This window comes from Heloderma suspectum, chromosome 1 (genome assembly GCF_057233095.1).
Source record: "Heloderma suspectum isolate Gila_16-S chromosome 1, 16-S_ref, whole genome shotgun sequence".
Taxonomy (NCBI): domain Eukaryota; kingdom Metazoa; phylum Chordata; class Lepidosauria; order Squamata; family Helodermatidae; genus Heloderma; species Heloderma suspectum.
In genome coordinates this window covers 295599432-295624524 of record NC_139458.1, presented here as the reverse complement: position 1 = coordinate 295624524, position 25093 = coordinate 295599432, and the positions used below count along the sequence as shown (strand labels likewise).

Genomic DNA, 25093 nt, shown 5'->3' with positions numbered 1-25093 from the left:
TCTAGCTATCAGGCACAGTCCTTGATGGAAAGCAGTGCTCAGTGAAATGTTTGCTAGCTCTGTCTCTGTTGAAGGAGGACGGAATACCCTTGATGCCTCCCTTGGAGTAGGAACACAAAGTAATTCTGAAGCAAGAGGCATCTGCAAAGGTTCTAGCCAGTGTGGCATAGATTGGGCCCCACCCTTGCTTGATGGTCTGTGTGTGGAGGGGAGCCATGGGCCCTCCTGCACAAATGAAATCATGTTGCATCATGAGACTGTATTGCCCATGAATAGGGACATTCAGGGCTTCCACCACCCCTGAGCTTGAGGCTTCTGTACAGGACCAGCCATTGCCACCCTTACATTGGGGTGGCCTCTGAGACCTACCAGAAACTATCAGAATGTTGGTACGTTGCAGGAATTTCACAGTGGCAGTGAATTTTACAGGAAGGTGACCAGGGTTTGTCTTGTTTTTACAGTGAAAAAGAAAAAAAAAGAAAGAATAAACGTGGCATGGCTTTGGTCCTCCTGAAAGTCATTGATGTTCTCCCACCACCTCTGTGGGGCAAGAATAGTCCCACAAAGGTGGGGTGGGAGACTTTTCCAGGCCCTAGACAAGGATGTTTGATCCTGGACCTAGCTGCTACCCTCTATTGACATGGAAAAGAGAGTATCCTAGCCCTAGGCGCCCTGAGCTGTGGAACCATTAGAGGCACAAAAGCCCAAATCCTCCACATTCTGATGCAGTCAGAGCCATGCCCTGCCACTCATTCATTGGCCACTGCCTAGCGCCAAACACACCCATCCAGCATCTATGTCGTCTTTTCAGAAAATAGTACTGAGCCTTGGAATCTCTACCTCTTGTGTTCCCCAGAAAACCCTGTTCAGCTGACATCTTGTTGTTTTCTAATCCTATAACTGCTTCTGGACGTCTGAACTAAGTGTACTTTCTGAGACCAGGCTTACAGGCAGACACTCACTCTTGGAGCCCCCAGCCTGCTGCTTGCCCTTACACCTTTGCCTCCCATGATCTTGCCTGATAAAACCACTACTGTGACCTGAGAATACCTGCTTCCCTGCCTTTGGATTAATCCTGCTACTGGGGGTCCGACTTGCCCATCCTTTGTGCATCTCAGTAGACATGACAATAGCTAAAACCACTCACTCTCTTTCCCTCATTTCCCCTCCTCCTTTTCATCCTTGCCTTGCCTCTCTCTCTCTCTCTCTCTCTCTCTGTCTGAATACTGCTGCACATCCTTCAGCTTGCTGCAGTCCCCTCCAATTTTCCTCCCTCCCCTCTGGGATTGCTTTTAGCAACTTGATTGTGATTGTATCTATTTATTGCCTTTTAATAAAAACTCTTTTTCTGGGTTAAGTCCCAAAGTCTCAGCTCTGTTTTCCCTTCTGGGAACTCCATGAGGAAGATCCAAAGCAAAGACCTTGAAGTTACCCAGGCTATATTTACGCGCAGTTACCCATGCTAGAAATGGTGCTAGTTCTGGGCCAGCTTTACTAGACTGAAAGCACCCTGTCCTCTGACAGGAATAGATCCAGGGGTCACAGAGGGAAGAGATTCACCATGCACCCAGTCTCAGTTTCTCCAGTCACTGGTTGTTCCTGAAAGGTTAACTCCCTGAATATGGAAATAGATTTCATATACAAAGAGGCATGTTTGGAGTCAGCATTTAAGTATCCTACTCTGACCATTATATATTTATGTTTGGGGAAACCCTCTCCTCCTGCCACACCTCTATTCTCCATCAGTCCTTCAGAAGCTGTTTTTCGTTTTTTTAAAACATCAGTACTGAACGTTTAGTATGCACAATTGTGCTTAATGCATAGTTAAACTTGAAGCAGGAGAAATCAAACTGTAGTGGTGCAAAAAAACCCACACACACAAAAGGAAAGGAGTGCGTTCATTTTAGAGTGCTGGATAAATTCATATATTTGCACTAAACTTCATGGATTGAACTCTCATTTTTTAGAAAGGGATTTTGAGGATGGGGGGGATACCTTTTTAGCAAATAACTTTGTATTATTCAGACGTAGAAACGCACACGTAGAATCTTAAAGCCCCAACAATGTAAAAACAAATTACCTTCTAAAACATGATGGGCTCTTTCCTAGTCTTCCCCATTTTCAGTATTATGACATGGCATTGTGTGGCTGGTGAAAATGAAATCCATCTTAATTACATCACTAAATGCACCACTCCGTGAGTAATAATAGGGCCCATTTACACAGATACCCACAGTGTGGAAGCCACTTCCCCATGGTACAAGACTATGCCACTGGTCTGTGAATCATAGAAACATAAGAAGAGTCAGACCAAAGGCCTATACAGTCCACCCTCCTGTTTCCTGCAGGGGCCAGCCAGGTTCATCTGGGAAGTCCACAAGCAAGACATGAGGGCAGTAGCCCTTTCCTGGTGCTGTTCCTCTAGTTTACCTGCTAGCTTAGAGGCATACTGCCCCTGAACTTCGTGATGGCTTATAGTCAATGATGAACTTATCCTCCATAAATTTGTGTAATTGATGAATCATGTAGATGTGGTTAATTTTGTAGGTTGATTCTTACCAGATCAGTGCCCTGCTGGGAGGATGATCGGTCCCACTTGTGTGGTGGTGGTTTTCACACATACTGCCCAGCAGCATGGGACTGTACCATGAGGGAGCAGCTGGCATGCTGCTGCCACTGTGTTTGGGGGTCAAAGTGCCATGACTCTCTGTATTCAACACACCTAGAACAGCATGATGCATGCATTTAGTTGCTATACCACTGACCTCCAAAGAACTCATCGATATGGTTGATCCAGTTTCACTTCTTGCTAGTCCTGTGCTATCATCCATCTCTGAAGCCATGAAGTTCTTTACTGCGGTGCGGGGTTCAAAAGGTAAGTTCTGCATGTGTTCCTGGGTAGGGAGATGATCTAAATTCATATTGAACTGGTCCATGACACTGGGGTTCATACTAAACTCAGGATTAACTTTGTAGTGCAAAAGCCTTTCATGAGGCAAAGTCTCCATGCCTAGATTTAACTTGCTGTCATCCTTCAGAGATGCCTGTGTGTTCACTGAGCCCCTGGGCATGACAATATAATCACTTTCCATCATTCGGTCCTGAGGGTGGACTACGTCCATATCGGCACCTCGCAGGTTGTCATCAGTACATAAATACACAGTCCGCCGCAACTCTGTGTTGTCTTTTTTCAGACACTGGTTGGCCAGCTCACTCATGCTCATGGGCATATGCATTCCTCCAGACTGCTGAATGATAACTTTAGAAATTATATTCCCAGGCAATGTTGAGTAGCTCATTCCTTCTGGGTTTCCCGATTTCTCCTCTTCATCATCATTCAGGGAGATTCTAGAAAGCGTTCCTGTTATTGTCGCTGCTCTACATGGTCCAATGTCCTTATGGAGAACTGTGAATGAGAGAGGAGGAACACACATTTTTAAAAGGTCCTGAGGCAAGAATGTCTTCATCCCCATTTAAGCAGGACAAGCTTTAAGACAGCCTTCCCCAATCTGGTGCCCTCTAGAGGTTTTGAACTACAACTCCTATCATCCATGACCAATGGCCATGCTGGCTGGGGCTGATGTGAGTTGTAATCCAAAATATCTGGAGGACACCAGGTTGGGGAAGGCAGCTTGAAGCAACATAATAATGTCAGTGTACATCAAGGAAAAGTGTGATCATTTTGGGTTATGTCATGAGAGGAAGAGAAATCCCAAAGTATTTGTTTGTTCTAGGATCTGTGCCTTGTTTTGGACAGTTGAAGTTAACAGAGGCTCAGATATTATAACACGTATCACTACACAGAGATATACATGGAGACAAACGACATATGTGATTGCCTTTCCAGTTTCAATTAAACAAGCACTATTAGCCCTGAAGCAAGGCTATGTATGAAAGAGGCTAGGCAATTTCAGTGCTATTTACAATGTAATGGTTAATAGAAATGGAGAAAATCCATTTCAGAAAATGTGAAGTGGTCATTACGCTGTTTCTAAGCACACATGTCAAGTCACTTCACCCAGTCACCTTCTATTAAATCTCTCTTTTAAAAAGTCAAATTTTAATCCTTTAATTTCTGCATGCCAAAGTCTGATCATGTCTGCCCTAAAATTGTCTTTTTCTGCAGTCCCCCCCCCCCCCAGGTTCTAATCATGAACGCTTTGGAAAGAAATGCTACATTTCCTCTATCATTAGGGAGTTGACCTGGATGCTTATGTTCTTAAAGTCTACCTAAAAATCACAATACCGTTAAATTACTAAGGTAGGAGGCCATAGGGCCTATTATGATAATCAGGAAATATGTGTGTTATAAATAACAAATATTTATAGTCAAATGAAACTGGCAATGAAGTTCTAAATATGCAATGTGGTGAACAACTGATGTTAATGTATCATTTGCAATGTTGAACTAGCTCACTGATCGGAACAATTCATGGCCCTGCCATTTATTTGCAGGCATAACAAAGTTCAGGATTAGAATCTGTGGAATATGTCAATCCCATTCTTAGGCTTGATTAACTCATTTCCAAAGCAATCTGCTGATCACAAATCTTTTTAGCTAGCACAAACAGAAAGGAACTCTGAACCATTTAAAATTCAACAGACTAGAATTCAGTGACAGCAATTTGCATTTAATTCAGAAGATTTGTAAGTATATTTTCATTTGGTATAGCATTAACTGTATCTTCGGAAAGGTTGTGTGTGTGTGTGTGTGTGTGTGTATAGGTAGGAAAATGGGCTAAACCACCATGCTAGTTTAGTCGCATACAATTATCCCAATCCAGTGCATGCTTGCAGACCCAGGAGCTCTGATTAGAATCATGGAATGCAGGCCGGGATGCTCTCAGTAGCTCACAAGGAGTTGCTTCTCAATCCTGTTATACATAAGGATTAATGAGGAGGTTGGACATTTATAAGACTGTTTCTCTGTCCTATACTTCAGGGGAAGGTGCTGCTGCTCAGTTGTAAGCACCTGTTTTTCATTCAGAAGTTCCCAGGTTCAATCTCTGGCATCTCCAGGCAGGGCATGAAAAACTCCTGCCTGAAACCCTGGGGAGCCACTGCCAGTCAGTGTCAACAATACTGGGCTAGATGGACCCATGGTTTGACTCAGTATAAGGCAGCTTCCTATATTCCTATGGCTAATTTCATGCCCCCACCCTCCCAGCCATGTCCATGAAGATTTTCAGCAGCTGAGTTTTCAGAACCCTCTGACTGTACAGCCATGTAAATTTTTTCATATTAATTTAGACAAATATTTCTAGGCTTGATACCAAATGTTTATATCCTCATCCTGCTAAGAAAGTTAAACATCCATGCTGGTAAAATGGCCATTGGTATCAAAGGCCTACCTGAATGTATACCTGCTGCTTTAGTTCATAATGACAAAGTACTTTCATTTTATTTTTCTGCATTTACACGCTGGTCTGACAGCCTTACCTGATCGACAGGCAATGTCCACATCTTTTTCAAAATCTGTCTGTAACAATAACAAATAAAAGTTAAATAAGATAACCATTATCAGTCACCAGCTGACGGTCGAACTAGATGTTGAATGCGACACAGAGGTGCTGCCTCCGCTGTCCTTCCTTGTATCATCGGATACAAACAATGTGTGACATGACACCCTTGTGCGGCACACGGCCCCATCCCTGAGAGCCAATGGTATGAAATGAGGTGAGGGGCAGGGAGAAGCACGGTGCTACACCATGCCCTGCATCTCTTTGCATTAGATATTATGGGGGAGCAGAGGGTGAAGAGGTATGGAGTGGCAGCTACAGCAACGTTTGGTCATGTCTGCCTCACCAGCTTAAAACAAAGGAGATGGCGTTACGATGGTTCAGAGCCTTATTCCTACCTAGTTAAAATAAAGTTGCAGGATTTAAGTTCATTTGCCCTTGTTGAGTTCTGTTGGCTGAACTGTGCTAAGTAGGAACAGTTTAGCCTTGCTCCGTCTGTGGATGAGACTGTCACGACGGTTGAAATCAACAGACTAAATTCAGGCCTTGCAAATCAGACTGAATCCCAGTGTTGCTGCTGCTGTTGTTTTTGTCTGAACTGTAAAGGGCAGCTTCCTCCTGTGCAAGCACCGGGTCATTGCTGACCCCTAGAGGGACGCCGCTTGTGCTGGCGTTTTCATGGCAGACTGCAGCGGGGTGGTTTGCCATTGCCTTCCCCAGTCGTCACTAGGGATGGCAGAGAATTCCGCCACGGATTTCAGTGAGGCCGAAAGCACTGGCATTCGGACCCCCCCGAAACCCGTGGCGGAACGGCCTCCCACCCCCGGCCTCCCACCCCCCGCCCCCCCGCAGAATCCCCCCCGGGACGAAGCTTAACTGGGGCGGATGTTCCGGGGGCAACGGCTCTGGCGGCGGCGGCAGCTGGTCTCTCAGCCGGCTGCTGCGGATTCAAATGGCGGCCGCTGTAGCGGCCGCCATTTTGTCTGGCCAGGCTGCCGTGATAGGCTACGTAAGTATTTACGTAGCCTATCACAGCAAAGGCAGCCACGCAAATGGCGGCCACTATGCCATTTGCGTAGCTGCCTTTGCCGTGATAGGCTACGTAAATACTTACGTAGCCTATCACGGCAAGCTAAAAACAAAACAAAACAGCGTACGCAAATGGCGGTGGCTATGGTGGCTGCCATTTGCGTTCCCCTTTTTTCGCTGTTTTAGCCTACGTAAATATTTATGTAAGCTATTACGGCGAAAAAAAGGGGAACGCAAATAGCATAGTGGGCGCTATTTGCGTTCTCCTTTTTTTCACCGTAATAGCTTACATAAATATTTACGTAGGCTAAAACAGCAAAAAAAAGGGAACACAAATAGCTTAGTGGGCGCTATTTGCGTTCCCCTTTTTTTCGCCGTAATAGCTTACGTAAATATTTACGTAGGCTAAAACAGCGAAAAAAGGGAACGCAAATGGCGGTTGCCGTAGCCGCTGCCATTTGCGTACGCTGTTTTTTTTTTTCCGGAAGGCTGCCCAGTGGCCGGAGCTGGCCAAATTAGGATTTCAGGGGGAGGTGCGGAGCACCTCCCCCCCACCGCAATTCACCCCATCAAAAAGGTAAGTGACTTTCGTACATCCCTAGTCATGACTACCTTTCCCCCAGCAAGCTGGGTACTCATTTTACCGACCTCGGAAGGATGGAGGGCTGAGTCGACCTGAGCTGGCTACCTGGGACCTGGCTTCTGCTGGGGTCGACCTCAGGTCATGGGGAGAGTTTCGGTTGCAATACTGCCGCCTACCACTCTGCGCCACACGAGGCTCTGTCTGAACTGGACAATGGCTTAAATTATGTCTTCCTGCAAGTGGGCTTGCTTTTGGGACCTTAAAGTCTGTGGGGATGTTGTCAGGGAATATTTTGGGAAAGGCCCAATGGTGAGCTACCACTTGCACTACTGATGTTGTGCTAGCAGAAACCAAAGCTTGCACAATGTCAATAGTGCGTGGTAGCCTGATGAGTTTCCTGGGAAACCTGTCATGCTAGCAAGCGCTATTGACATTGCACAGCATTGGTTTCCACTAGCACAACATCAACAGTGCTAGCACACCATTGGATCCTTCCCTTCCTTACCATCAAAATTATAAAATAGGAATTTAAAGTGTGACTTTAACACAGAGATAGCAGTAACTTCTGATGTCAGAAGAGTAACCTCTACTCCTATTGCGATTAATGCTGTTATGTAACATTTGCTTAACAGTAACAATACACAAGCACTGGACAGAACAGAGAATGGAAGACTCCCTTCCGCCTACCTAGCTCAGTTTCTAGGTGTAGCTAAACGCAATGGCTGCTCTCTTGGGAAGTGTTAGGTAAACATGCAAGAAACTTTAAACACAGGGATGAAGTTATTATTAGGGCTGTGCACGGATGCTGATTCAGACCTTCTAAACTGGCCCCACTTCGCTTTGAACTAATTCAGACCCAATCTGATTCTCTTTGGATTAAGATCCAAGGTGAGATTTGGATATCCAAATAATTTGGATTTTACGTTTTCCCGTTGACTTGCATTGAAAAATAGAAATGGCCATAACTTTTTCAATTTTTATGAAAAATACATTAAATTTGGGGACCTGGCAGCCCCCTTGGAATGGATTCCATCTGCCAAATTTCAGACGTTCGGCCCAGTAGGTTTTGTGCTAGGTGCAAGTAAATGTATTTTCAACAAAAACACTCAAAGCAAAGAGCTATAACTTTTCACTGTTTCCACAGAAGTGCATGAAATCTGGGCACCTGGCAGACCCAATGGAGGTGACTGAACCTGCAAAACATCAGACAGTTTGGTTCAGTAGTTTTTGTGCTAGGTGCTGTACAGGTAAACTGTGCTGTTTCAGAAACTCAAACCAAAGGTAATAAATGAAAGGGATAATCAGAGAAGTTAGGCGTTTAAGAGGTGAAGAGGTGACTATCCCTAATCTCTGCTGGAGGTTTTTTTGAAGTGCAAATAACCCCTCTCCCCTAGTACTTTCCTATTCAGTTTCACACTGGATGACCCTAGCATCTGGCCCCATCACTTCCAAGCATATAGAAGGGGAAGAAATGGAAACAGTGACAGATTTTATTTTCTTGGGCTCCAAGATCACTGCAGACGGTGACTGCAGCCATGAAATTAAAAGACACTTTGCTCCTTGGGAGGAAAGCTATGGCAAACCTAGACAGCATAGTAAGAAGCAGAGACATCACCTTGCCAACAAAGGTTCATATAATCAAAGCTATGGCTTGTTTTCCCAGTAGTAACATATGGCTGTGAGAGCTGGACTATAAGGAAGGCTGAGCGCCAAAGAATTGATGCTTTCGAACTGTGGTGCTGGAGAAGACTCTTACGAGTCCCCTGGACTGCAAGGAGGTCAGATCAGTCAATCCTAAAGGAAATCAACCCTGACTGCTCATTGGAAGGACAGATACTGAAGCTGAAGCTCAAATATTTTGGCCACCTAATGTGAAGAGAAAACTCTCTGGAAAAGACCCTGATGCTGGGAAAGACTGAGGGCAAAAGGAGAAGGGGACAGCAGAGGATGATATGGCTAGATAGCATCACTGATGCAATGAATATGAACTTGAGCACACTCCGGGAGAGAGCGGAGGACAGGAATCCACTGGCGTGCTATGGTCCATGGGGTCACGAAGAGTCGGACACTTAACGACTGAACAACAGTGCACAGCCCTAGTTATTCTACATTCCTGAGAATGGCATGGGAGCAACTATGTTGTCTGTGGTACCTGAAATGAGATAGCCAATGTGTTGGGAGAATCTCATCAGGGTGCCCAATTCCACACTCTGTGCGCTGGTGCTTATTCAAACTCAAGATTGAGCTGTTAATTGACTGATTAATTAACCAGTGCCTTTATTCCATTTAGTCATCATTTCTTCAATGTAACCCCTTGGCTTGATGACTCCATTTACTTCAAATGTAGGAAAAAACCAAGGGAACTTCTATAGCACAAATGAAAGAACTCGGCATGAGGCATGCTTTGTTAAGTGTGCCACAAGAAAAACCGTACTTGTATGATAATACAATGTCCTCCAGTAATTCTGTATTTACACAGCCACAAGAATCAGCTATATGAGGATTCCAAGCTTGCTGTCAATGCTGGTTCAAAATGTTTCTACATTTAAAAAATGCCTTCCATATAAGGTATTCCACATACACTTGACACTGTAGACATAAATATACAGATAAACATTTCAAAGCCACCAATTTGGTGATTTCTCCAATGGCATGCTGTCTTCTTCACAAGACCTTATTCCAAAGTGTTGCAACTGTTCTGTGTGGACTCACAATGTGTACAAGACCTTACTTATACAAATAATTGAGTGATTACACAAAGCTCAGCTAAAGCAATTTGGCCAGTATTAGTGTGGAATTCTAAGGGAGCTGTTGGGATTCACCAAGTTCCTTTTTACCATATTCCATTCACATGACTTTGCGGAAGATCATCTGTAAACTCATTTCTTGCAGTCCCTTGCAACAGTTACTACATTATTCCAAAATTTCCCCTTGAGCTAATGGGAGAAGCAGGATAGAAGTGTGGAGAAGGCTTCGGTTTAAATTGCCTGTTATTTTAAAAATGCCTTGCTTCTGGTCCAATAACCTAGCTGCTCCATTTCAGAGAGCTGGCATGTCACATCTCAAACATCTCTGAGATACACCAGCTGGAATTTCCATTTGATATCTATCAGGAGTAAAGAGAAAATATCTCCCATTTCACATCTCTTACTCCCATTTTCCTTGATTACAAAAGCATTAATAGCCCATCTGGGTCTACTGGGCTGAATATATCAACATTCCCTGCCACTTCTGATTGGAGGATTCTCCTCCCCCAGTCAACCTCCTCCCCTAAGTCTACAGAGACAAAAACTGGGTTTATTCCCAGTGGTGCCAGTAGGACAGGACTTTGGGGCACAAGTCCAGGGCCCCTACTCAGTAGAATGAGCAGACCCCCCCACCGCCCCGAAACAGAGCTATCTTACCATATTTAGAACTGAAACAACACAGGTTACCATTGAAAGAGCTCCCCAGTAAGACCGTTACATCCAGAGCCTAAAATTACCTAACCACACCACTGTTTATTCTCTATGTAATTTATCATCCTTTTTGTCATCTCGGTGTCCTTAACTGAATAACCTGGGTGACCCTGGCATCAGAGAAGTACATTCTGGAATTTCTCTTTAAGGCTGTTTGGTATCAGCTATTTAGGAAGTCAACAGTTTTACTTCTTTTCATTGCTACCTATCTGCTTTCTCCTCCCTTTCCCTGAATATTAATAAAACTCTTTAAAATTTGGAACCTGGGGGTTCGTTGTAGACTTTGACCACCCAAGCATGATTGCCTTGTGTTCCAGATTGCTTGTTCATGCTACATGCCTGACCAAAGGAAGGCAAAAGATAAGAAGGCTGGACTCACCCACCAGTGACTGGGAATAATTGTCCCCTCACAGTGAAAACCCACAGATCTTGGAGCTCGGTCCAGTTCTAGGTTTATACAGAGGGCTGGTGGTGTCAAATAGGTAGGGAGAAGTGTTCCTGACCGGCCCACCCTGGAGGGCAGTTGGGGTCTTCTTCACAATTTTGTTGTTCTTCAGTCGTTCAGTCGTGTCCGACTCTTCGTGACCCCATGGACCATAGCACGCCAGGCCTTCCTGTCCTGCGCTCTCTCCCGGAGTGTGCTCAAGTTCATATTCATTGCACTGGTGATGCTATCTAGCCATCTCATCCTCTGCCGTCCCCTTCTCCTTTTGCCTTCAGTCTTTCCCAGCATCAGGGTCTTTTCCAGAGAGTTTTCTCTTCGCATTAGGTGGCCAAAATATTTGAGCTTCAGCTTCAGTATCTGTCCTTCCAATGAGCACTCAGGGTTGATTTCCTTTAGTATGGACTGATTTGACCTCCTTGCAGTCCAGGGGACTCGTAAGAGTCTTCTCCAGCACCACAGTTCGAAAGCATCAATTCTTTGGCGCTCAGCCTTCCTTATAGTCAAGCTCTCACAGCCATACATTACTACTGGGAAAACCATAGCTTTGATTAGACGGACCTTTGTCGGCAAGGTGATGTCTCTGCTTCCTACTATGCTGTCTAGGTTGGCCATAGCTTTCCTCCCAAGGAGCAAGCGTCTTTTAATTTCATGGCTACAGTCACCGTCTGCGGTGATCTTGGAGCCCAAGAAAGTAAAATCTGTCACTGCTTCCATTTCTTCCCCTTCTATATGCCAGGAAGTGATGGGGCCAGATGCCATGATCTTCGTTTTTTTAATGTTGAGTTTCAAACCAGCTTTTGCACTCTCCTCTTTCACTCTCAACAAGAGGCTCTTGAGATCCTCTTCACTTTCTGCCATTAGGGTGGTATCGTCTGCATATCGGAGGTTGTTGATAATTCTCCCAGCAATCTTAATTCCAACCTCTGATTCATCCAACCCAGCATTTCTCATGATGTACTCTGCATATAAGTTAAATAAGCAGGGTGACAATATGCAGCCTTGTCGTACTCCTTTCCCAATTTTGAACCAATCGGTTGTTCCATGTCTGGTTCTTACTGTTGCTTCTTGACCCTCGTACAGGTTTCTCAGGAGACAGGTAAGGTGGTCTGGTACTCCCATCACTTTAAGAATTTGCCACAGTTTGTTGTGATCCACACAATCAAAGGCTTGAGCGTAGTCAATGAAGCAGAAATAGACGTTTTTCTGGAATTCTCTTGCTTTCTCCATGATGCAGCGAATGTTGGCGATTTGATCTCTAGTTCTTCTGCCTCTTCGAAACCCAGCTTGTACTTCTGGTAGTTCTCGGTTCACATACTGCTGAAGTATGCTTGTAGGATTTTGAGCATCACCTCGCTGGCATGTGAAATGAGTGCAATTGTGCGATAGTTTGAACACTCTTTGGCGTTGCCCTTCTTTGGAATTGGAATGTAAACTGACCTTTTCCAGTCTTGCGGCCATTGTTGAGTGTTCCAAATTTGTTGACATATTGAATGCAGCACTTTAACAGCATCATCTTTTAGGATTTTAAATAGCTCAGCTGGAATACTGTCATCTCCACTAGCTTTGTTGTTAGTAATGCTTCCTAAGGCCCACTTGACTTCACTTTCTAGGATGTCCGGCTCAAGTTCAGTGACCGCACTATCATGGTTATCAGGGACATTCAGATCTTTCCTGTATAGTTCTTCCGTGTATTCTTTCCACCTCTTCTTAATCTCATCTGCTTCTGTGAGGTCCCTGCCTTCTTTGTCCTTTATCATGCCAGTCTTTGCACAAAACGTTCCCTTGAGATCTCTGATTTTCTTGAAGAGATCTCTAGTCTTTCCCATTCTGTTGTTTTCCTCGATTTCTTTGCATTGTTCATTTAAGAAGGCCTTCTTGTCTCTCCTTGCTATTCTCTGGAACTCTGCATTCGGTTGGATATATCTTCCCCTTTCTCCCTTGCTTTTCACTTCCCTTCTTTCCTCAGCTACTTGTAAAGCCTCATCAGACAGCCACTTGGCTTTCTTGCATTTCTTTTTCTTTGGGATGGATTGAGTTGCTGCCTCCTGAACAATGTGACGGACCTCCGTCCATAGTTCCTCAGGCACTCTGTCTATCAGGTCTAATCCCTGAAATCTATTCCTCACCTCCACTGTGTATTCATAAGGGATATGATTTAGGTCATACCTGAATGGGTTAGTGGTTTTCCCTACGTTCTTCAATTTAAGCCGAAATTTTGCGATAAGAAGCTCATGATCTGAGCCACAGTCAGCTCCAGGTCTTGTTTTTACTGACTGTATAGAGCTTCTCCATCTTTGGCTGCAAAGGACATAATCAATCTGATTTCGATATTGACCATCTGGTGATGTCCATGTGTAGAGTCGTCTCTTGTGCTGTTGGAAAAGAGTGTTTGCTATGATCAGCGTGTTCTCTTGGCAAAACTCTATTAGCCTTTGTCCTGCTTCATTTTGTACACCAAGGCCATGCTTGCCTGTTATCCCGGTGATTTCTTGACTTCCTCCTTTAGCATTCCAATCCCCTATGATGAAGAGTACATCTTTTTTTGGTGTTAGTTCTAGAAGGTGTTGTAGGTCTTCATAGAACCGATCAACCTCAGCTTCTTCGGCCTCAGTGGTTGGGGCAGAGAATTGAATTACTGTGATGTTGAATGGTTTGCCTTGGATTCGTACTGAGATCATTCTATCATTTTTAAGATTGTACCCCAGTACTGCTTTTCCCACCCTTTTGTTGACTATGAGTGCTACTCCATTTCTTCTAAGGGATTCTTGCCCACAATAGTAGATATGATGGTCACCTGAATTAAATTCGCCCATGCCTGTCCATTTTAGTTCGCTGATTCCCAAGATGTCGATGTTCAATCTTGCCATCTCATGTTTGACCACCTCCAACTTACCTTGATTCATTGATCTGACATTCCAGGTTCCTAAACAATATTGTTCTTTACAGCATCGGATTTTCTTTTCACCACCAGACACATCCACAGCTGAGTGTCCTTTCAGCTTTGGCCCAGCCGCTTCACTCTTTCTGGCGCTACTTGGAAATACCCTCTGCTCTTCCCCAGTAGTATATTGGACACCTTCCGACCTGAGGGGCTCATCTTCCGGTGTCATCTCTTTTAGCCTTGTGTTACGTTCCATGGGGTTTTCTTGGCAAGAATACTGGAGTGGGTTGCCATTTCCTTCTCCAGTGGACCACATTTTGTCAGAACTCTCTGCCATGACCTGTCCGTCTTGGGTGGCCCTGCATGGCATAGCTTATGGCTTCACTGAGTTACACAAGCCCCTTCGCTACAACAAGGCAGTGATCCATGAAGGGGCTTCTTCACAATAAGTATAAGCAAATTCTGCCAAAGTAACTCCTAGTTTTAAAAAAATGGGCACAAAAGTAAACAGTGGAATAGCATAACGGCCAACCATTTGAGCTACGAAGTACCCATGAATTCATCTTAATGAAGCCAGTCTTCTCTGTCTTAAATGCACTATGTAAATACTGGTAAGGTTGTATATTATTATTATTATTATTATTATTATTATTATTATTATTATTATTATTCCTACATGATCCAAGGGTTCTCTTCTCAGAAACTTCCATTCCATGCAGGGAAGGAGGCAAATAGTTTACATGAGAGAAAATCATGTGAACAAGAAATGGAAGACATTAAAATGCATACATACAAGAGGATAAAATTAAAATACAAGTAATTAAGTGAAGACAGACTTGTGCTTTACAGTGTTTTCTTTTTATTTAAACCTGCACATACTTGATATGTTCATTTGTGTCCATGTGTATGTGTGCATGAGAGCCACCCAGAAGTAGCAGTCAAGGATAAAATAAAAACTAACCATGATCTGAGCATGTCCATTAGGAAATGAGCTTGAAGAATCTGCGTTGATTGGGTCTTGGCAGTTTCTTAAACGGCATCTAAATGCATCTTGAACCTGGTGAGAGATATCAAGCATTTAGCGTATCTCTGTAATGTAAAAATAGTCATAGAAAAATATTTTTTTTTAAATAAACACAATACTTTATCTTGGTTTTCTCAGTTGGTACAGAGTGGCATTTATGGTGCTATTTATGATGATACAGTGCATTCGACTAAAGCAAACCAAATACTTAAAATGGACCACAGTTATAGTAGTATGCAGCACAATCCTATATGGGTCTACTCAGAAGTAAGTTCCATTGAATTTAATGGGGCTTACTCCCAGGTAAGTTGATGTAGGATTACAGTCATTGTTCTTTTTGTACAAGACACCCGAACTGCTATTATACCACTTCCTAGCAGTCAGCCTTAAATCAAGCCAACCTTAATGAATGTTATGATTAGGACCACTTAGAAGATTAATGGAAGAAATCCAGGAGGGTTATTTCCATAAAAATTGTTTTGGGTCGGTAGCTTAACAAATTCTGAGTACTACAGCAACGCCAGAACAGACACCAGCAGTGAACAACCACAATAGCCCTATGCTAGTCTGTTAAAAACATTTCTGCCAAGAAAAATCTGAACCCATTGCTCTCAAAAATCCTTTGGAAGAATTCTGGACAATAATATCTTATTATGTATCTATTTTTTTTTTTTGTTTTTCTCCCATGAGGGCTGCAAGTTTTAGGCTACAATCCTGGACTTAGTTACCTCAGTGGGACTTATTTCTGACCAAGCATAAGATTGGACTACACATGGATTAAATTTTATCAACGAAGCATTTAACTGTAGATTAAATCTTGCTTCCCCCATAATTGGGGGGGGGGGGTCAGACTGAAGAGCACTTCATTATCTTTATTATCTCCTAAAAAGCACCTATACTGAGGCTTTGGTAATTGGTAAATGTATTCATATTTAATTGATAGATAGTGCCATCCTATACATGTCTACCAAAAGTTAGCCCAATTGAATTAAGTGAGGGTTACGCCTAGGCAAGTGAGTATAGGATTGCAGCCTTAATTGGTAAACAGACAGATGGTTGATCAACTATCTGAAAGCCCTAAGCCATCTGTGATGAAGAGATATGTCTCAACATGCAGTGAGGACTGAGTGAAAGGATTTTTGAGATTCTAGAGCAGACTTCCCCAATGAGGCACCCTCCAGATGTTTTGGCCTTCAGCTCCCATCAGCCTTATCCAGCATGACCAATGAACAGGAATGCTAGGAGTTGTAGTCCAAAACATCTGGAGGGCAATAGGTTGGGGAAGGCTGCTGCTCTAGATTCTAGATGTTTCTGCAGAAAGCCAGAGCACGATCGGTATACTAACGCTGGTGTTGGAACTTGTTCCTATTCCACTGCTGAGGAATGAAGCAGACTCTACACCTTTTTGTAGCATGATGGAAGACCAGTAAAGATAGAATTAGAGAGCCTTTTAGGGGGAAGGGTATTCCACAGCTGTGGTGCCACAACTAAGGAAGCCCTGTCCTGACTGCCTACCTTCTATACTTCAGATGGCACGAGACACAAAGAAGGGCCTCTGTTGATCTTAAGTGTTCAGGTAGGATATATAAGTTGAATGTTTATGCACTGAAAGGTAAAACAAAACATCCAGCACTTTGAACTGGGCCTGGTAACAAATACAGAAGGTACAGTATCGGAGTAATGCACCCCATGCACCTCACTCCAGTTACTGCATTTTTTGAGCCAACTGAAGTTTCAGAATGCTTTGCAAAGGCAGCTCCAGATACAGCACATCACACCAGTTGAATCTGCATGCTGCTAAGGCATGAATAAGAGTAGCCAAGTCTGTCTTACTCTTCTCCAGGAAAGGTTGCAGATGGGGGAGCCAGTTGAAGTTGGTAAAAGACACACATAGCCACCGCTGCCTCCTGGGCATCCAGCTGCAGTGATGGGCTCAGTAGCACCCACAAGCTGCAAAGCTGATGCTTAATTAAACGAATGCTATACAAGGCGAGGAGGAGAGTACTTCCGAGTAGTGTTTGTTTGCTGGCCTTTCCCACATGCCAGGCACAAGCAAACAATGGCCACCCTACTGTGAATGATCTCCATTATCAGAGCACAGCATTCCAGATTGAATGAGGGGCACTTTAAATTCTCCCTTGCAGTTTCTCTTGCTCTTCTCATATGCACATATTCGGTGCTGATAGTATATTCCTTTAAAGCATCGTCTTGATTTCCACTCCCACGTCTTGATTTCCACTCCCACGACATGAAGCTGCAAGATTGTCTCAGAGCCAGACAGTGCAAGAGAGACAGATGTGCTGAACGTGCTGGTACTAAGGAACTGGTTTCCTTAGCAACGGTAACCAATTCAAAGCTCTTCTAACTTGCCCTCTCTCCTCACATGTGCTGCCCTGCCCCCCGCCTTTTCCCCTTTAAGTCCATGCAATTTAAATATGGTGGCGGGAGGGAGGGGGACTGTAGATTTAGATGCTAAACACAGATTAAAGAAAAAAATGCAGCCTGATTATTACAAAAAGAGAAAAAGAAGACAATTAAGGAATGCTCCTCCCTTTATCATCAGTCTTGTTTGGTTCAAATTAGGTTCAGAGGAGGCTGTGCTCACATATACCTTCTCTTTCTCTCTCTTCACACAGTGTTTGGGCATAACGGTAAACCACAGTTTAGTGCTATATGCATGAGCAGAAATGAACCTGAACAAAGCCTCAGGTTTGCACACACTCTTCCTTCCATGTGTCTGGAAGGCAGAATAAACCAGAATTCAGTTCCACTTTAGCAGATTCCTGGGTTGTTGTTACATACAAACCAGGAATTGTGGTTTTAAAATAGTTTGCCAGCAAAATAACCCAGGGTTTGTTGTTGGCTTGTTTGACAATTGGCTAGAGTTTCTTTCAAACCACGATTCCTGTCTTAAAAGAATTCTGGCTTATTCCTCCTCCTGATCACATAAGGCTAGGAGAGGGGAGGGGTTGCATGCAAGTCCGGCATTTTGTGTAGGCTTGTTTCTGCTCATGCTCGTAGCATTAAATTATGCTTTGACATTATATGCACATGCTGCTGCTCTCCAAATATTAAAACATTTCAAAAATGGTTGAATTAAAAAATTGCTAATTTAGGATTGCAGTCTTTGTTTTAAACAACCCCAGGGCATTCCCCACTTCCTCCCTTCATTCATTATCCAAGGTCACTGGGTGTGTAGTAGTTTCTGAATGATGCTTACTTCTGCCTGATTGAGACAATGACTATGCTATCATTTACACTGGGTTGGATCAGACATCATCATACTTAGAGTAGTCATGACTAGCTTAAATTAGTGCTGTGCCAAATCCTGCCCTCTATTTTTGGGATTGTTTTTCTCTCCCTGTGAAAGAGGCATTGTATCTTCTGCCTCTTTCACAGAGGCGGGGGGGGGGAGAATTTTGAATAATTTTCTCTTTGGGGAGGGGACAGGGTTTCCACATACCTTTTTAAGTTTGAGAGGTGGCTGAACGATCTTCTTTCTTTTTTTTTTTTAACTTGGAAAATGCCCCCAGCGTGAGACTCTATACAGAGAGGCTTCTCCAGCCTGGCAGCACTTCTTGAACTCCCATGAGACCATGTGATGTTACCCTCTCCAACAGGCATTCAGGAAGAACTCCTGGACTGTAGAAACCTCTTTGCAAAGAGTCCCGAACTACTGCAAAGCAAGAACAAATGGGACTTTTACAGCTTCAGAAAAGAACTCTTACATTGCTTGCTCTGTGTTGCTGCAAGGAAAAACAGAGTTTTTCTAAAGCTCTAAAAGCCCCATTTGCTCTTGCTTTGCATAGAGGCTTCTGCAGCCCAGGAGTTCTACAGCTTCATGAATGTGTATAGAAGAGTGCGAAGTCATATAGTTTCATGGGAGTTCAGAAAGAGCTAATGTGCAGGATGAGATTCTGTATGAGGAGTCCTGGGCAGCTGCAAGTGGGCAGGGGGATTTTTTAAAGTAAAATAATTAAAAATAGAAAGAAGATCGTCAGCTACCACCTACACTGAGGGAGCAATCCTATGTGGATCAATGGTCACCTCCGACCCCAAGGGCGACCACCTATCCAGTGCAGAGTGGGAGGAGTGGTGAGGAGCGGATCTCCACATCACTCCCCCTGCCCTGCTTTCACAGCTAAACAGCTGATTTCGACTATCTAGCACAGGAAGCAGTGGCTGGATGACACATAGAATGTGTCTTACTGGCATTTCCGACCTCCCTGCCCTGGACCGCCCCTGGGAACACCCTGTTTTCACCATTCCGCACTGCTCTTATGAGCGCGGAGCATGGGGCTGATCCATGCTGCCTATGAGGCAGCACGGGAGGGAGTGGGGGTCGGTTCTCCAGGAACCAACCTCAGCGCACCGGCTCCAAGGTCAGTTCCTGGGAACCAACCTATCCTATGGCCATCTAGCCGCTGACTAGCAGCCATAGGATTGTGCCCTTAAAAAGGTAAGCAGAAATCCTGTCCTCCTCCCCAAGGCAAAAGTTATTTGAAATGCTCACCCCCTCAGCCTCTTTTGCCAGAGTTTTCATTTTGCCCCCCACACACACACACCAAAAATGGAAGAATCAAAATTTTTGGCACTGCGCTAGCTTAAATCCCACTCTTTCAATGGGTCTGCCCTAGGTATGACAAAGTCTGGATCTAGCCCATTGTCACTTACCCTGAGATGAAACAAAAGCCCCTGATTATTGATGAGACCTTTTTCTGGTTTTTAACTTTTTAGCTTTGTTGTTTTAAATTTGTTATTGCATTTTAAATCTCAGCATTGCTGCTAGGTTGTGTTGTGGTTTGCACTTTTATATTGTAGTTTTAAGCTTTTGAATTTCATATTGTATTTTATAATGCATTTTGTGGATTTAATTGTTGTGAACCACCCAGAGAGCTTCGGCCACCGGGTGATATAGAAATGTAATTAATAAATAAAGTAATAAATTAAATAAATAAATTTGCTTGTACCTCTAATAAACTTGCACTGTGACTACTACTACCACTGTCACCATACAGCATCATCATTATATAAGGTGCTTTGCAGAGCAACATACATGAGCAAGGAAGAAAAAGACAGATCCCTTTCCCAAGGAACTTACAATTCTGACTACTGGAGACATAAAGGGAAGGGAAGGAAAAGGCAAGGGCGCTAAGGGCCAAAACAGACATTACTTTAAGGGTGTGTCTAGCACAGTGGAGGCTGGTGGCTCCGATTCTGGTGAGGCTGCCTGTAAATCCATTCTGGGTTTCAGTCAGAATGAGCCAGAACTCTAAAGGAGCTATCCAAGGTTCTATACCCTATCCCCAAAATAGGTTCAGCACCTTGGATAGCTTCTTTAGAGTTCTAACTGAAATCCAGAATGGATTCTCAGTGGAGTCTCCACTGGTCTGGCAGCTACATCTTTCTTTCTTTCTTTCTTTCTTTCTTTCTTTCTTTCTTTCTTTCTTTCTTTTCCATGGTTACCCTTGAATAGGCACAGGGGGCCTGATCCAGATCTTAAAAAGCCCTCTATCCCCACACTAGGGTCCCAGCCCAGATTGGGAACCCTGCACTTACTCTAGAGTAAAAATGGTGGTGGTGGTGGTGGGAAGATGTTGCTTCTAGACCAGTGGAAGCTGGTGCTCCGATTCTGGTAGGGCTGTAAATCCTCTAGCATTGCTATTTCTCTCCCCACTTCTCTACCTTGCTGTTTCTCCCCGCTTCTGGCCTTGCTCTTTCTCTCCCCTCTACCCCTTTGTCTTGCTGTTTCCCCCTCCCTCCCAGCTTCTAGGATCGCTATTTCTCTCCCCACCTCTTTAGGTCATGGTTTATCTCCCTTCTAGACTCTAGCCTTGCTCTTTCTCTACTCTTTTGCCTTGCTATTTCCCCTTCCGTCCCAGTCTCTTGCCTCACTATTTCTCTCTGCCCCCCACATCCACTTCTTTAGCTCACTTTTGACTAGCCAGGCCCCCATGGCAGCCACTGTGTGACTAGCCACATCCTCCTTGGGTGCCATTTTGTGGCGGCACCCACAGCCGTTTCTCAAATTCCCAAATACGCATATGGATCCAAAATGTTTGGGGACCCCTGCATTACACTCTAGGGCAGAATAATGTAAAAAATATGGCAAGGCAAAGAATGAACACCCTCACAGATTTTGACATTTATGAGGTTGCTACTTTTGAGGGGGTCAGCTTGTCATTTACAATGGCTGACCCTCTCAAAAGTAGCACTCTTGCTCAATATAAAAGGTATGTACCCAGTATTTTATGTATTTTATATTGTTGTAATAGCATGAGCGGAGCAAAACAGATACGACTTTTACTTGAAAATGTGATACTATCTGATTTATAATTTTGTTTTATAAAGACACATTCCATATTTCACATGAATGAATGGTAAATGTGACATACTGAACTCATTCTCTATTAACCCAGCATTACGCACAAGTTGATAAAGTTTTACTACATTGATGGGAAAACAAGTCAAAAACCATTTTCTAGGATTAGCTAAGTCAACGGTGTCGGTGTTTAGATGAAAACAATCTCTAGATTACAGCTGCAATCCTGAACACACATAATAGACAGTGGATTTCTATAATTGCACAACATAGGAGTTTTATTGGGGGGGGCACACCTCTGTTTGATCAGTATTATTTGTGAAGTGGTTGACATGGCAACTTTTTCAGCACATATGTGAGCAAAAGCTGTTTGTTTTTTAATTGAAAACGTGGTACTAATGCCTCAAATCCCTTATTCTGTAGAACATTGGTACTTTATTTATGTTATAACCCACTTTTTTTCTTCTTGCAAGGAGCCCAAGGTGCCATACATGGTCCATCTCCTCTCCATTTTTTCGCCTTCGACAACCCTGTGAGCCTGAAAGTCAGTGACTGACCCAAAGTCACCCAGTGAACTTCATGGCTGAGTGGGAATTAGAACCCAGATCTCCTGAGTCTCAGTCCAACATTCTAAGAACTATTCAGTTTGCTTGCCCCTCCTTCTCTCTGTCACCACTACTAGAATCTTCCTGATTCATTTTACTTAAGTGAATAAAGCTCCAAACATGCATGACTTTGCAAGTGCAAAACTGCCCCTTTGTAGCGAAAGGAAAAGTTTGAGCAGGTGAGGAAACACTGGTGAATTAGAAGCACTGCTATAACTCCACCACTCATCCACTGCAGTAAGATGTTTCATGGATTGCTGTTACAATGGGAACAAATGGATTATTTTAGAGATCAGTAAAATTGTTCTCTCTGAAAGCATCAGAAATGGAACTCAGTTGGACAGTATGTTCTGTCTCCCCAAGGATTTGGCTGGTAGTACTTGTTTTCAGTTTGTGGGTTTACCATGCAACAACCAGAAAGCACTGTGATAAACTTCAGACCACATCTGAAGCATTCCTCCTATTTCAGCTATGAAGCACCCGTTGAAGAAGACCCAGCCATATAATAGAAAATTGTTCTGGACTGCATGATGAGATTTAGTGGTGTGGATAAACACATGTAAGGCAGATAAATTATATTACTACACAGGCTTTCACCTTGGCATTGATATGCTTTGAAAACGTATGGAGAAACGGAAGGTGTTAGTTTGCTTACTCACCACACTAACCTATATGGCCCTGACTTTGTAAAGTGAATCTCTACATGGGCTTTGTTAACCACAGAACTTTTCCAAGACAGCTCCATGGGCAGGAGTCCACATTTCTGGTGGCTCTGGAAAAACTGTACAGACACATGCTATGTGGGAGTTTGGAGCTCTTGTAAGCACCAAATGTTGTATCTGAAGCTGGCCTGATACTTCTTGCTGCTGGTTAAAATGCCAGAGGGTAACAGATGTTACAGAAGAACTTTTGGAATTATTTTAAGACAGAAAATAAAGTGTTTTAATGTGGCACTATTTTGGTTCTGTTTGTGCTACATTTTGCACTTGAAATTAATCAGGGGAAAAGCAGACATTACTTTAAATCTAGAACCCTATACAGCCATTCCTTTTCAGTGTACAATCAATGTGTGAGGAGAGGGAGCGCCGTAGCCCCCCTCCCCCTCCTCGCATGTTTCTATGGCCCTGTACTTGTGGAGGCAGACAGTCTGAAGAAGAGAGCTTCCTGTATCTATGGTGGCACTCTACATGATTGAAAATCCTGATTTCCCAGCATTCTGGATCGTGTGGAGAGCCCTCATGGATACAGAAGGCTTCCTTGTTCAGAACATCGCCCTCCATGGGGATGGAAACGTGCAAGGAGGGGGGTGGGCTAGAGTTCTCCTCCTTGCATGTTCATTGTACACTGAAAAGGTACGCCTGAATTCAGCAACTATATATTTCCCTCTTATTTTTACTCTAGAGTAGGTGTAGGGCCCTGATCAAAGACTTAAAGCCCCCCCTCCCCTTATGCTGTGGCCCCAATCTGGATTGGGGCACCTGAACCTTCTCTAGAGTTAAAATGAAAACAAGATGGAGATGCTAGATATGGATTTAAAGTAATGGCCCTCAAGCTTCTCCGGCCTCCTCTGTGTTTACCCTCCATCCATCTCTTTGACTTTCAGTCTGTCTGCTTGCTCTTTGTAGTGACGCACCAGGGGCCTATTTTCTTTGGTTGGCTGTCTTGTCACCTGTCTGTCTTGAAGACCCCCTATTCAATTGTCTTGCTTTTTATCCCAATTTTTTCCTTCATATGCAACCGACAATGCAATCCTATAGATCAGGGGTGGGCAGACTTCAGGCTAGACAATTCCACTTGTTTATTTACCAGAATCTCAAGGTCCATCAACCAGAACCAGATGCAAAATGGTGGCTCGGGTGGGCTTCTGTACTTTTAGATTTAAGGGCCAGAGTGCCTCTGAGCATATGAATTTGTTTTCATCCCCAGAATCGAACTCACAGTCCTTTCACAAAAAGGACTCACACAAAAATTCATGACTGGTTTTCCCCAAGGTTTCTTTCTTAGAGCAGTCTTAGGCCCAGGGGAAAACTTTTTCGTTGTGATTGTTAAACTACTGGGTGTCAGAAACTCTTGCCAATAGACTGCAACTCACCCTGAGAATTATTGGTAGATCCCAATCTACCTTCTGTCCACATGCTATAGATGCCTCCTCAGAAGCAAGCCCCACTGAGTTCAATGAGACTTACTCCTAGGTAAATGAATATAGGATTGCAGCCTGAATTTCAATTGAGCATCCTGTACTGCTGAAAGATTTCATAGCAGTGGGGACACAAAGGATGAAAGACACCATCTGGAAATAGTTTCTTACCTCCCTTCGGAGAATGCAGTGGACCATGACAATGACGAAGCCCTGCAATGAATCAAACACAGCAAAGAGTATCTGAAATAATATGGATCTCTTGTCAGTCATTGCCAGAACTGCAGACATCCAAGTCAGAGCCAGAAGAGGCAACACAACACAGGAACTCCAAAGGGACGCCCTAGACAGTGGCAGAGAGGAAAGAAAACAGCAACAATGGCATTGTAGAACTGCTGGTGGAAAAATACAACCCTATCTTTATCTCTGTATAAATCTTACTTAAGGATGGCAACTGTTAGTTAACGTGAAAGCCAATGTCAATGATAGAGATATCTAAAGACTGATATTTTATTTTCTAAATGTTACCCCAATTGAATTAAAAAGTGTGGTTGCCATTTCTTTCCTTTTTTTTTAAAAAAAAATTAACTATGTCCAGTATTAGTAATCATAACTTTTCATCACTGTAGTTTTTTTTCCACATGCACTGTATAAGATTTGTAACAAGAAGATGTAAATGATTAGGACTAACATGGCATTACTGGCGGTGGTGGCTGACAAAGCTGTTGTTGAAACTACTCCACACTTGGCACATTTGAGCGTCAAACCGCTATGAGGCTCACTCATCTGACTGCAAACAAACAGAACACCCACAAAAAAGAACAAAATATTGAATTTTTTGTCACCAAAAAAAGTTGCTACTGAAATTTAGCTTTTTAAATATGATGTCATGCAAGAAAAAAAAATAGCAAGTAGACTTTATTCAGGATGCAATGTTCTAATTTATCACAAAGCTCTATTTGTATCATACATTGTTTTACATTTTAAATATATATATATTATTATATATTATATATATATTAATGCTATTTGGGGGAGGGAAGCTTCATTTCATGCAAGGTCTAATTCTTCCATTTAAGGGTGTGTGTTTTTCCCTCCTAAAGGCCCCCAGTGTCCAGAGATAAATTTCACTTGATAACACAGAAGAAAA

General features: G+C 43.4%; 1 protein-coding gene across 2 annotated transcripts in view; it reads right to left on the bottom strand.

Annotated features, from left to right (window-relative positions):
* The window catches only part of ADGRB3 (adhesion G protein-coupled receptor B3), a 703006-nt gene that overhangs the window by 46399 nt on the left and 631514 nt on the right, over window positions 1–25093 (bottom strand). For both annotated transcript variants that reach the window (XM_084826875.1, XM_084826876.1), the window contains 5 exons: window positions 24635–24733; window positions 24115–24286; window positions 14817–14912; window positions 5440–5479; window positions 2766–3406 (listed from right to left, as the gene is read on the bottom strand). In XM_084826875.1, the coding sequence (XP_084683001.1) occupies window positions 2766–3406; window positions 5440–5479; window positions 14817–14912; window positions 24115–24286; window positions 24635–24733 (1048 nt within the window). The remainder of the gene's footprint in view (window positions 1–2765; window positions 3407–5439; window positions 5480–14816; window positions 14913–24114; window positions 24287–24634; window positions 24734–25093) is intronic.